General features: G+C 57.1%; 1 protein-coding gene across 1 annotated transcript in view; it reads left to right on the plus strand.

The window, feature by feature from the left end:
• SCARA3 (scavenger receptor class A member 3) overlaps positions 1–11,676 on the plus strand; it is a 46,159-nt gene extending 34,483 nt beyond the window's left edge. The window contains exons 6-7 of the mRNA XM_021716820.1: positions 361–1,404; positions 11,022–11,676. Of these exons, the coding sequence (XP_021572495.1) occupies positions 361–1,404; positions 11,022–11,473 (1,496 nt within the window). The 3' untranslated portion in view covers positions 11,474–11,676. The remainder of the gene's footprint in view (positions 1–360; positions 1,405–11,021) is intronic.
• The last annotated feature ends 514 nt before the right edge of the window (positions 11,677–12,190 follow it).

The raw sequence follows: 12,190 nt of genomic DNA on the forward strand, positions 1-12,190 counted from the left end.
TGGAACTACAGGCGCGTGCTACCACGCCTGGCTAATTTTTTAATTTATTGTAGAGATGAGATCTCGCCAAGTTGCCCAGTCAGGTCTTGAACCCGCAGGCTCAGACAATCCACTCACCTCGGCCTCCCAAAGTGCTGGGATGACAGGCTGAGCCACCGAGCCCGGCCCACACCAGAGTTTTGTAAAGCATTGGCCGAATCTCAGGCTTTTCTGAGAAAGATCTCATAGCAGGACTCGGGGAAGGAAGAGGGCTTGGGGAGCCACTCGCCAATTCATTATGCTCCGACCTATTTAATTCAAAGAGGACCTGTTGAGCCTTGGTCCTTCAACAACTCACGCTGTTGCCCTTTTCTCCTGAAGACCCCAAAGCCCTGAACAACTGCTCCTTCTGCCATGAAGCCGGGCAGCTGGGGCCAGAGATCCGGAAACTGCAGGAGGAGCTGGAGGGAATCCAAAAGATGCTGCTGGCCCAGGAGGTGCAGCTGGACCAGACCTCACAGGCCCACGAGCTGCTGTCCACCACCAGCCGGCAGATCTCCCAGGAGATGGGCACTTGTGCCTTCTCCATCCACCAGGTCAACCAGTCTCTGGGGCTCTTCCTGGCCCAGGTGAGAGGCTGGCAGGCCACCACAGCCGGCCTGGACCTCTCTCTGAAGGACCTCACCCAGGAGTGCTACGACGTCAAGGCCGCGGTGCACCAGGTCAACTTCACCGTGGGGCAGACTTCCGAGTGGATCCACGGGATCCAGAGGAAGACGGACGAGGAGACCTTGACCCTGCAGAAGATCGTCACCGACTGGCAGAACTACACCCGGCTCTTCGGCGGCCTGCGGGCCACCTCGACCAAGACAGGGGAGACGGTCAAGAGCATCCAGGCCGCCCTGGGCGCCTCCTCCCAGCGCATCAGCCAGAATTCTGAGAGCATGCACGACCTGGTGCTCCAGGTCATGGGCTTGCAGCTGCAGATGGACAACATCTCGTCCTTCCTGGACGACCACGAGGAGAACATGCACGATCTGCAGTACCACACCCGCTACGCCCAGAACCGAACCGTGGAGAGGTTCGAGTCGCTGGAAGGACGCATGGCTTCCCACGAGATCGAAATCGGCACCATCTTCACCAACATCAACGCCACCGACAGTCACGTGCACAGCATGCTCAAGTACCTGGACGACGTGCGGCTGTCCTGCACGCTGGGCTTCCACACCCACGCCGAGGAGCTCTACTACCTGAACAAGTCGGTCTCCCTCATGCTGGGCACCACGGACCTGCTCCGGGAACGCTTCAGCCTGCTCAGCGCCCGGCTGGACTTCAGCGTCCGCAACCTCTCCCTGATCGTGGAGGAGATGAAGGCCGTGGACACGCAGCACGGGGAGATGCTCCGCAACGTCACCATCCTGCGAGGTGAGGGCCGGCTCCGGGCGGGGCCGCCGCGTACCGCCCCCCGGGCCCTGGTGCTCTGGCCGCACTCAGAGCGAGTGCCTGGGTGCAGGCAAGACGCCAGGGGCTCACAGAGTCCTGTAGCCGAGCTAGGGCAATGGGCAGCTTTAGGAAGCATCCTCGCAGACCTCTTTGGCAAATTCTTGCAGCTTCTCTCTGCCTATCACCCGCATCTGGGTTTTGTTGTTTTTTTGAGTTGGAGTCTCACTCCATCGCCCAGACTGGAGTGCAGTGGCCGCTTCCGGCCACCGCAGCCTCGACCTGCTGGGCTCCGGCCATCCTTCCGCCTCAGCCTTCCCAGTAGCCGGAATTACAGGTATGCGCTACCACGCCCTGCTGATTTTTTGATTTGTTGTAGAGAGGAGGTCTCGCTGCCCAGGCGGGTCTCGAACCCGCGGGCTCAGGCAATCCACTCACCTCAGCCTCCCAAAGGTGCGGGATTACAGGCTGAGCCACTGAGCCGGGCTTGCATCTGGGTTTTTTTTACCATGGCATGGCTTAACTGAGTCCACCCAGAGAAGTAGGCAGACCTTGTCTTTTGGAAACTCTTCTTCCTCTTGTTTTCTCTCTTCCCACCCCCTCATGCGTGCTCTCAACCACCCAACCCTTTGCCCCTCGGAGGCCACACTCATTCACGCTCTTCTTTCTAGCCTCCTCAAATCCCCTGTATTAGGCAGGGCGTGGTGGCTGGCGCCTGTCATCTCAGCATTTTGGGAGGCCGAGGCGAAGGAATTGCCTGAGCCCAGGGGTTTGAGACCAGCCTGGGCAACTTGGCAAGACTTCACTGCACTCCAGTCTGGGGGACAGAGTGAGACTCCAACACACACACACACACACACACACACACACACACACACACACACACACACACACACACACACCGTATTCATTTACAGAGAAACAGAACCAGTCGTGTACAAATAGGTCGATATCACAAGGAATTGGCTCATGTGAGTAGGAAGGCTGGCGAGTCCAGAATCTGCAAGGCTGGTGTTCTAGTTTCAAGGCTGTCACGCAGGACAATTCTTTGTTACTCAGGGGAGGGTCAACATTTTTGTTCTGTTCAGTCCATCACCTGATTAGATGAGCTCACCCATAACAGGGAGGGCAACGTGCTTTACTGAGTCTACTGATTTAAATGCTAATCTCATCCTAAAACACCCTCACAGAGTACTCAGAGTAATATTTCACCGTATATCTGGGCCCTCCGTGACCCAGTCAAATTGACACATAAAATTAACCATCGTAAGTCTACCCCTTGTCAATTTAGAGCCGATACGCATCTCCTTAAACTTAATCTCCAAATAAAGACAAGCACAGCCAGGCACCGTGCCTCATGCCTGTAAACCCGGCACTTTAGGAGGTGGAGGTGAGAGGACTCCCTGAGCCCACTTGTTTGAGACCAGCCTGGGCAACATGTCGAGACCTCGTCTCTACAGCAAATCAAAAACTTAACTAGATGTGGTGGCGCACACCTGTAGTTCCAGCTACTTGAAAGGCTGAAGTGGAAGGATTATCTGAGCCCAGCAAGCTGAGGCTACAGTGATAAGTATGCCACTGCACTCCAGCCTGGGTGACAGTGAGACTGACTCAAAAAAAAAAAAAAGAAAGAACAAGGCGATAATTCCACCTATCATGATACAACCATCTATGTACAACTGAAAACACACGCATCTTTTCCCCAGAATCCTTGAGTGATTTTTATCATTTTGCTTGTGTCCTCTAACAAATACTATGACATAAAGTTACATGATAAGGGAATCAGAGAGGGAAGAGAACAATTATTTGCTGTACTCCTTATCTTCTCACAGTAATTTCGCCTAAAATGTGTGTCTGCTTGACCTCTCGGGTGCAGTACTCCAGGAAAGAGCATTAGTAGATAGTCTTCTGGTTCCGGGCTCGGTGGCTCAGCCTGTCATCCCAGCACTTTGGGAGGCCGAGGCTAGTGGATAGCCTGAGCCCGCGGGTTCGAGACCAGCCCGGGCAACTTGGTGAACCCTTGTCTCTACAATAAATTAAAAAAAAAAAACAAACTAGTTGGGTGTGGTAGCACATGCCTGTAGTTCCAGCTACTTCCAGCTACTTGGAAGCCTGAGGTGGAAGGATCGCCGGAGCCCAGTAGGTCGAAGTTGGAGTGGCCGTGAGCGTGCCACTGCACTCCAGCCTGGGCGACAGAGTGAGACTCCAACTCAAAAAAAAAAAAAAGAACAAAGTAAACTTGAAGCTTTCCTGATGACCAAGCCCATTCACACACTTTGTTTCATTTCAGCCCCAAGACAAGCCTTGCACAGCAGAAAAGCCAGAGACAAGGGGAGGGGAGATTAAGAAATAAACTTAGGGGGTCACACTGCATTTAAAGTCCTGCCCCCTGCCCCCATGGCTCTGAATGCTCACACCCAGTTCCTGCTCAGGAGAGAAGCCTCCAAGAACATGAACTTGCACATCCCAAAAAGACATTTCTGCCCAGGTCCTGCTTAGATACAGGGTATGGGAGCGAGGGGTGGAAGAGGGAGACGGCACCCAAAGAGTTGTCAGGGGAATCGTCCTAAGAGTAACCTAACAGTAGCCTTAGGAATTTACACGTGCTGCTGTCCTAGTCACGAAGAGCTCTGGAGCGAGGTGGGACCTTCGTCTGAGCTACGTCTGAGTCTTGGTTCAACACCTGCACGTTTGTTTAAATGCCTATTGGCCAGCTTTCTTCCTGATGGCTAAAATCACCACATGTAAAATCTCTCACATCCGAAAGAAAATTTCAGGGGCCCGATGCACGTCCCTCCCTCTGGGGACCTGGTCTCTCGTTCATTCACCCACAGACAAGTGTTGACAGGCTCTGACCCTGGAGCTGGCGATGAGGTCTCCCCTGCCAGAGCCGGCCTGCTCTCTGGAATAAAGGGAGAGGGACAGCAGTGGCCAGGGCCCGGGTAGAAGGTGCCAAGTGCTGACTGAAGAGTTGGAACTCTGAAACCGCACAGGGAAGGAGCCTGGCTTCCAATTTACTCTGGGTCTTTAGACAGAATCAACTTCTCTGTCTGGGGCTCTGCTTTTTTTTTTTTTAATCTGTAAATGCAGGGGTAAGACCAGCTGATCTCCAAGACCTATTCCATCTCTGATTGAATAATCCCCCACTTTTCTTTTTTTTTTTTTTTTTTTTTTTTTTTTTTGAGTTGGAGTCTCACTCCGCCGCAAAGGCTGGAGTGCAGTGGCACCCTCACGGCCACCTGCTGGGCTCCGGCGATCCTTCCGCCTCAGCCTTCCGAGTGGCTGGAACTATAGGAGCGTGCTACCATGCCTGGCTGATTTTTTGATTTATGGTAGAGACGAGGTCTCACCAAGTTGCCCAGACTGGTCTCGAACCCGTGGGCTCAGGTAATCCTCTTGCCTCGACCTCCCAAAGTGCTGAGATTATAGGCTTGAGCCACCACACCCGGCCTTCCTCCACTGTTTAACAGAAAGCCTATGGTACTTTCATAGTGTTTGTGCCTCTTATAGAATATTTATCTTATCCTACCCACACTGGAGGGTAACTTTTGTGTCTATGCTAGACAGTGTCTATGCTAAGACTATCAACTGGGAATTATAGACAAAAATCATCATCACTCATTAGCCACATGGCCTGGGGTAGGGGTCTTGCCCAAACCAATTACGAATCCACTAACACCAGCAAAGGGTGTCGGGCATTCTTCCATGAGTCTTCTTTTCCCTGGGATCTTGGCCCTTGGCGTTTCTCCACAGCTTCCAGAAAGATGTTTTGGTTTTTCTCCAGCAGCTCTGTTTGTTCTCTGTTGGAGGCATAGTCTGTCATAAATGAGTCTGTCCTGGGCAGAGATGGAAGCCATCAGCGTGTTTTCAATGTTCTTCAGGTGACCACAACCAGGTTTGAGAGTCCCTGATGCTGGCCAGTGCTCTCAGGGAGCAGAGAGGAGTCTGAGGCCCGGCTAATACCATAGCTAGACCTCAAATCCCGGGGTGCCGATGTCCAGGCCAGCGTGCCTTCCATGGCACCCGGCCAGTCTCTTCTGTTTGATTTCCTTCTGCCTTGGAAGCTGGCCGGTCGCCTCTGAGCGTGAGATGGACCGCAGGCCCCTCCTGCTGGGCGGGTGGGCAGTGTTGGTGCCCAAGACACTGGGTCCGATGCTCAGCCCCCCCCCGCCTGAGTGCAGACCACGGAACAGGCCACTGCACTGGTCCCAGACATGTAGTCAGTTGTGGCTGGACCCTAATGGCCCTGGAGAGCCTGATTACAGCCTGTGGCTTCCTGGGTAATCACAGCCCTTCACCCCAGACTCCAGGGAGCCCTGGCCCCTCAGCCACCACTGCCAGGCCCCCTTCTAGCCTGAGGACTCTCCCTCTGCTCAGAGCAGCCGCCAGTCTACCCCTCCTCTGGCCTCCACCCCTGCCGGTGTCTAGGTCTTGTTATTGGCTGGGTCAGGGGCATCCTGGCCTGGAGAAGGCCTTGGTCAGCCTCTGTCCACAGTCATCCCCCGCCACGCTAACCACTAAGCTACAGTTGTTGACTTTCTCCCCAGCCAGAATAGGCCATGCTGGCTCTCGGTTCTCTGACCGCGTGACTCGTGGCTGGCCCAGAGGGCAGGTGGGGCCCTGGGCACCTGAGAAACACAGCCCTCCGGAGTCCCCTTCCTGCTCTGTAGGGACCCCTCAGTACTCTGGAGAAGGGTGTTGGCGCCCTCCTCCCCCTCCAGGCAGCCCCCAGAATGGGAGGCCCCATCAGTGGGAGGCCGGGAGAGCTTCACCAGTTGCTGTTGCGGTCGAAGCAGAGGCAGTGGTGTCGGGGGAAGGAGCTTGGGTCTCAGAGCCTCTTGGCCTGGATCGGAATTCTGACTCCACCACTGTGGTCTTGGGCAAGTGGCCGCCCTCTGTGCCGTGGCTCACGTCAGTAAAATGGGGTAACAGGCCGGGCGCGGTGACCCAGGCCTGTCATTCCAGCACTTTGGGAGACTGAGACGAGTGGATTACGTGGGCCCACGGGTTCTAAACCAGCCCGGGCAACTTGGCGAAGCCTCGTCTCTACAATAAATCAAAAAATTATCCGGGCGTGGTGGCGTGCACCTGTAGCTCCAGCTACTTGGAAGGCTGAGGCGGAAGGATGGCCGGAGCCCAACGGGTCGAGGCTGGGGTGGCCGTGAGTGTGCCACTGCACTCCAGTCTGGGCGACAGGGTGAGCAACAACCTTCTGCCAGGGATGTAGCAGGGACTTGGTTGCGATTGTGGACAAATGGTGACTGCTCTCATGGTCCTTCCCTTCTGTGCCTGTGGGAGATTCGAGAAGGCAGGACCAGAGCTGTTAGCGCGCGACGCAGAGGCCAACTACTCAGGGCTGTTCAGGCAGGCCAGCATGGTGCAGTCCCATCTTCCAGTCAGTGACATGGGCAGCAAGGCGACTTCTGCTTAAAGCGCCTGTCGCGAGCCCACCTGGAGGCCCGTGAGAGGCAGACTGGCCCTGGATAAGGCCATCCCCTCGATGTCATGGTCTCCGCCTGGGACACCCCCACCCTGTCTGTTCTCAGAGATGAGGTCAGCAGTGGCAGCTGTGGCTTGGGCAGGCCTGGAGAGGAAGGGAAGACCCGAATCCTCTCATGCTCCTCCACGCACGCAGGGCTGCGACCGCCCCCCCAGACCAGTGAAGGGAACGGTGTGACAGGCTTCTGCACAAGTGTCCACTAGGAGTGTGTAGGCACTTGGGTCTCTCACCCAGAGCAAGATACCCCAGAGCTTCCCAGGAAAGAGGAGCCGGAGGGGGCTGGTGGGAGGAGGGAGAGAGGGGCCCTGTTTTCCTGCCCTTCCTGCCGACATGGAAACTCTCGAAAATCCCCACGGCCAGCCGCGGTTCACTTGGGGTCCCGGGGAGAAAGCAAGACGTAGCCGGGCTCGGTGGCTCAGCCTGTCACCCCGCGCCTCTGGGAGGCTGAGTTGAGTGGATTGCCTGAGCCCGCGGGTTCGCGACCTGCCTGGGCAACTTGGCGAGACCTCGTCTCTACAATAAATCAAAAATCAGCCGGGCGTGGTAGCAAGCGCCTGTAGTTCCAGCTACGTGGAAGGCTGAGGCGGACGGATCGCCAGAGCCCAGCGGGTCGAGGCTGCAGTGGCCGGGAGCGGCCACTGCGCTCCAGTCTGGGCGAGAGTGAGCCTCCAACTCAAGAAAAAAAAAAGAAAGAAAGAAAGACACTCCAGCCAGGCCTGGGGGCAGGGCGGGGCATCCTTGTCCAGATAAGACTTCTGGAGCCGGGATGGGGGTTGCAGACATGTCCCTCCAGAGAAGAGTGTGGACAGTGGAGACCAGGGAGCGGGTGGCAAGCCCTGGGGAGCCTCTGTTCCCCAGCAGGTAGAGGAAGACCCCACCAGTGCAGGGACAGAGGCAGGGGGCAAGTGCCTGCCCACCAGGGGGCGGGCGTGGCAGCAGGAAGGGGTCACAGAGCCGCGTGGAAAGCTGAGTGGAGGTCGCAGGTGTAGGAGAAAATCCAAGTTCCAGGGCGGAGACGTGCTGCCTGGCATTGAGTCAAGTGTGGTCCTCGCCGCCTCTGAATGGTCTCTGCGTCCCCATCCCTCAGCTGGCCTGGGAGCCAGGAGAAGGGACGGGGTGAAGACAGTTGCTGTGGCCGGGTCAGCCCCCAGCAGGTCCCGCCAGGCTGGGAGGCAGCTCCTGTGCGGGCATCCACGCATACCCGTGTTGGCCCAGCTACTGAGATCGAGGAGCTCCCTGTAGGCCCAGGGGGCAAGCCTGTCCTCTGGGCCTCTCCAAGGCCGGGCCGCTGCCACCCCCACCGGCCAGCGCCACGATGGCCTCTCAGCCTCCCCTGCGGGCATGCCACGTGAGCCAGAGCAGGGCCACATTTGCGTGACAGGCAGGCTGTGCAGGGAGCCGACTGGCAGGTTTTTATTGGCTCTGGTGGGCCTGACTCCACCTGGGCTCTGGTTTCCAGCTGAGGTCATAACAGAGGGCGGCATTCACTGACACTCTGCTCCACTTAGAAGCACTCCAGGAAGAAGACAGAGCTGGACAGCAGAGGGTAGGGCGCACAGAAGTGGCGGGGTGCTCGGGTTGCATCAGCCAGGACGAGGGACCCCTGTGCCACAGAACTGGATTTTGGCGACTCAGAAGGCTCTCAGCTCCCTGCATGCAGAATCTGCTCCCCCAAGAGGCCCACCTGGGTTTAATTTCGCCCCAGGAAGCCATGAAGATATCACTTTACCTCTCAGGGTCTTGGTCACCTTCTCTGTGAAAAGAAGGACTTGGACTGGGTCCTGTCCAGCTCAAAAACTCTGGGGCTCAGTTGCAAAGGGGCTGATGGACCCGCAGAGCCCCCCGGGAGGCCTGGGCATGGCATGAGAATTCACCTCCGGGGGTTCACCATCCCATCGGCCCTACCCAAGATCCCGTTCCCAGACCACTGACAACGTCAGTGCACACTGCGCCTTCCCTGTGACGGTGAAAACTGCTGTTCTTCACAACTGCCACCCTCATGAGCATAGACAGCTCTTTCCTCCTTCTTCTTAGTCCATTTTGCATGGCCACAGAGGCTGGGTCGTGTAGAAAGAAAAGAGGTTTATTTGGCTTACGGTTCTGAGGCTGTGCAGGAAGCATCTGTTTCTGGTGAGGCCTCAGGAAATCCAATCACGGCGGAAGATGGAGGGGGAACAGGCGGGTCGCAGGCGAAGGAGGGAGCGAGAGAAAAAAGGAGGTGCCAGGCTCTTTTAACAATTGGCTGTCACGTGAATTAATGGAGTTCTTGCGAACTCAGTACCACAAGAACCAAGGATGGCACCAAGCCATAGGGATCTTCCCAGTGATCCAGTTACCTCCCACCAGGCCCTGCCTCCAACATCAGGAATCATATTTCTTTCTTTTTTTTTTTTTGAGTTGGAGCCTCACTCCGTCGCCCAGGCTAGAGTGCAGTGGCACGCTCACGGCCACCCCAGTGTTGACCTCCTGGGCTCCGGCGATCCTTCTGCCACAGCCTTCCAAGAAGCCGGAACTGCAGACACATGCTACCATGGCTGGCTGATTTTTGATTTATTGTAGAGACGAGGTCTCACCAAGGTGCCCGGGCTGGTCTCCAACCCGCGGGATCAGGCAATCTCCACTCGCCTCGGCCTCCCAAAGTGCTGGGATGAAAGGCTGAGCCACTGCGCCTGGCTGGGATCATATTTTAACATGAGATTTGGAGAGGACAAACATTCAAGCTATATCAGTGCTCCTGACACGCCTAGGCAGAGGGGCAGCCTTTTCTGCTTTGTGTTCTTGGGGTTGGCACAGCTCTGTGGGGTGAAGACTCTCAGACCTACACAGCCAGAAGGACATGAGGACACGAGGTCATCCGACCCTTGGCATGGGCGCTCCGTGGGGCTCCCTAAGGAAGGGCCATGTCTTCATCTCTGCATCTCCCGTGCCCCAGTCCAGAGCACGGTCCACGACTGCTTGGCAAATCCCCCTTTTTCAACACATACTGAGCTTTCCAGCAAGGTGCCAGGCTCTGTGCCCAAGGCTGGGACGTGACACATGCTTCTCCGTATCTTTCTGGGACTCCACAGTCTAGCAAGGCCCACCAGATAGGCACGCAGCCTTTGCTGTCCCTGTGCTGTGACTTCTCTTCCTTTTTTTTTTTTTTTTGAGTCGGAGTCTCACTCTGTCACCCAGACTGGAGTGCAGTGGCCACTCCCAGCCACCGCAGCCTCGACCTGCTGGGCTCTGGTGATCCTTCTGCCTCAGCCTTCCGAGTAGCTGGAACTACAGGCGTGCACTACCATGCCCGGCCAATTTTTTGATTGATTGTAGAGATGAGGTCTCGCTGCCCAGGCAGGTCTCGAACCCGCGGGCTCAGGCAATCCACTCACCTCAGCCTCCCAAAGGCGCGGGATTACAGGCTGAGCCACTGAGCCCGGCTGACTTCTCTTTCGATGTGTCAACTAAAAGACTCGGGAAGCCCAAGAAGTCGTAGTCGCAAGAGCTCAGAGAAACAGCTGGAGTGGTCAGAGTGGGCTTCCTGGAGGAACTGCCCTTTCTCTGGGCTGCCGCTGTGCCCACTTACTCTCACTGGGACATATCTGGTCCTCATGTCTCCCTTCTTCAGTCTTCTCCTTCAGGACACCTGATTCCTCTGCTGTTCCCAGATGGCCCCGAGGTCATGGGGTTGGGGTGGGGGGAGTACAGGGATCAGAGACCCCGAGGAGGTGTAGGAGGTGAGATTAGCCTCGAGAGCAGGACAGACGCTCCTAGACAACCTTGGCCCGGGAGTGGTCCAGCTCTCCCGGTCCCCGACTTGAGTGTACGTGTGACACTGTGGACTAGCCTTGAAGTGAGAGCACAGCGTGTCTACCGTGCACTGGCCTTACGTCAGACGCGCATTGTCACCCAGAATTCGCGATGCTTATCCCACTGCACGGGATGGCAAACTGTCCTGAGGAGTCAGGCAACCGGCCTACACGCCCAGAGCCCAGAGGTGGCAGACCCAAGCTCGTCTTGCGTCTGACCTGCGGGCTGTCCCTGTGCCCTTCCTGTTCATGGACAAGCCTTGGGAGGGCAGCCCCTCACAGACTGACCTCTCCCCTCTTCTCTTCAACCCTAGGTGCCCCCGGCCCTCCAGGACCAAGAGGACTCAAAGGAGACACGGGAGTGAAAGGGCCCACTGGCAGCCGAGGACCGAAAGGAGACCCTGGTGGCTTGGGCCCCCCGGGATCCCAGGGTCCTCAGGGGCAGCCCGGGGAGGCTGGACCAGTGGGCGAAAGGGGGCCAGTTGGGCCCCGAGGGTTCCCAGGCCTCAAAGGCTCAAAGGGCAGCTTTGGAACTGGAGGGCCGAGGGGACAGCCCGGCCCCAAAGGGGACGTGGGACCCCCAGGGCCGGAGGGACCCCTAGGGTCTCCAGGGCCAGAGGGACTTCAGGGAAAACCGGGAATCGCAGGAAAGACGGGGGCGCCAGGCCAGCGGGGGGCCATGGGCCCGAAAGGGGAACCGGGGATCCAGGGTCCCCCTGGCCTCCCAGGGCCCCCAGGCCCACCAGGAAGCCAGAGCCCCTTCTGAGGAGGGTCCTTGGCCCAGACACTGCCACACAGAATGCCAAAGGGGGCTTGGAGCAGCTGGAGCCCCCAGAAAGCCTCACCTACAGACAGTTGGGGTCCTTTGATTCCTATAAGGGGGTCCCCCAAGGCTGACCCTGCAGCTTTGGCTCCCCTGTAGTGACTGTACCATAGGAAAGCAGCTCCCTTACACATGTGCGCGCACACACACACACACACACACACACACACACACACACACACGAACCCACACACATGTCATGCACAATTCTCTGCTGGTCAGGGGGGCCAAAACTGGGTTTCCCTGGCTGGGCAGGAGAGAGCAGACGACTGTCCTCTCCTGTCACTGAGCTGGCCAGGGAGGAGGCTACCTCGGGAAGAAGGCTTAGCATCTGTCTCCAAGTGGCGACCAACTCGCCTTTCCGGTGTCTTCACACCCATCCTGGCCAGCAATTTCCTGGGGCTCCCCATGGCTGAAAAGACCCAGGGGAGTCCCTGTGGGGCACCACAGTCAAAACCCCAGAGGCGAGGCGGATTTGCCACCCACAAGGCCCGCCCCACCCCCTGCTGGACAGTGGGGCCACCGGGGCTGACCTTCTCAAGCCCTGCGCATGGTGGCCCTGAAACGTTCGTTTTTTAACTCATGTGTCCAGAAAATTCCACTCCATCCTTACCTCTGCCTCTCAGGAGTGACCCAGATAGAACCCAAGCAGGTGTTTCA

This window comes from Carlito syrichta, unplaced genomic scaffold, assembly GCF_000164805.1.
Source record: "Carlito syrichta isolate Samal-C Ts95f unplaced genomic scaffold, Tarsius_syrichta-2.0.1 Scaffold308976, whole genome shotgun sequence".
Taxonomy (NCBI): domain Eukaryota; kingdom Metazoa; phylum Chordata; class Mammalia; order Primates; family Tarsiidae; genus Carlito; species Carlito syrichta.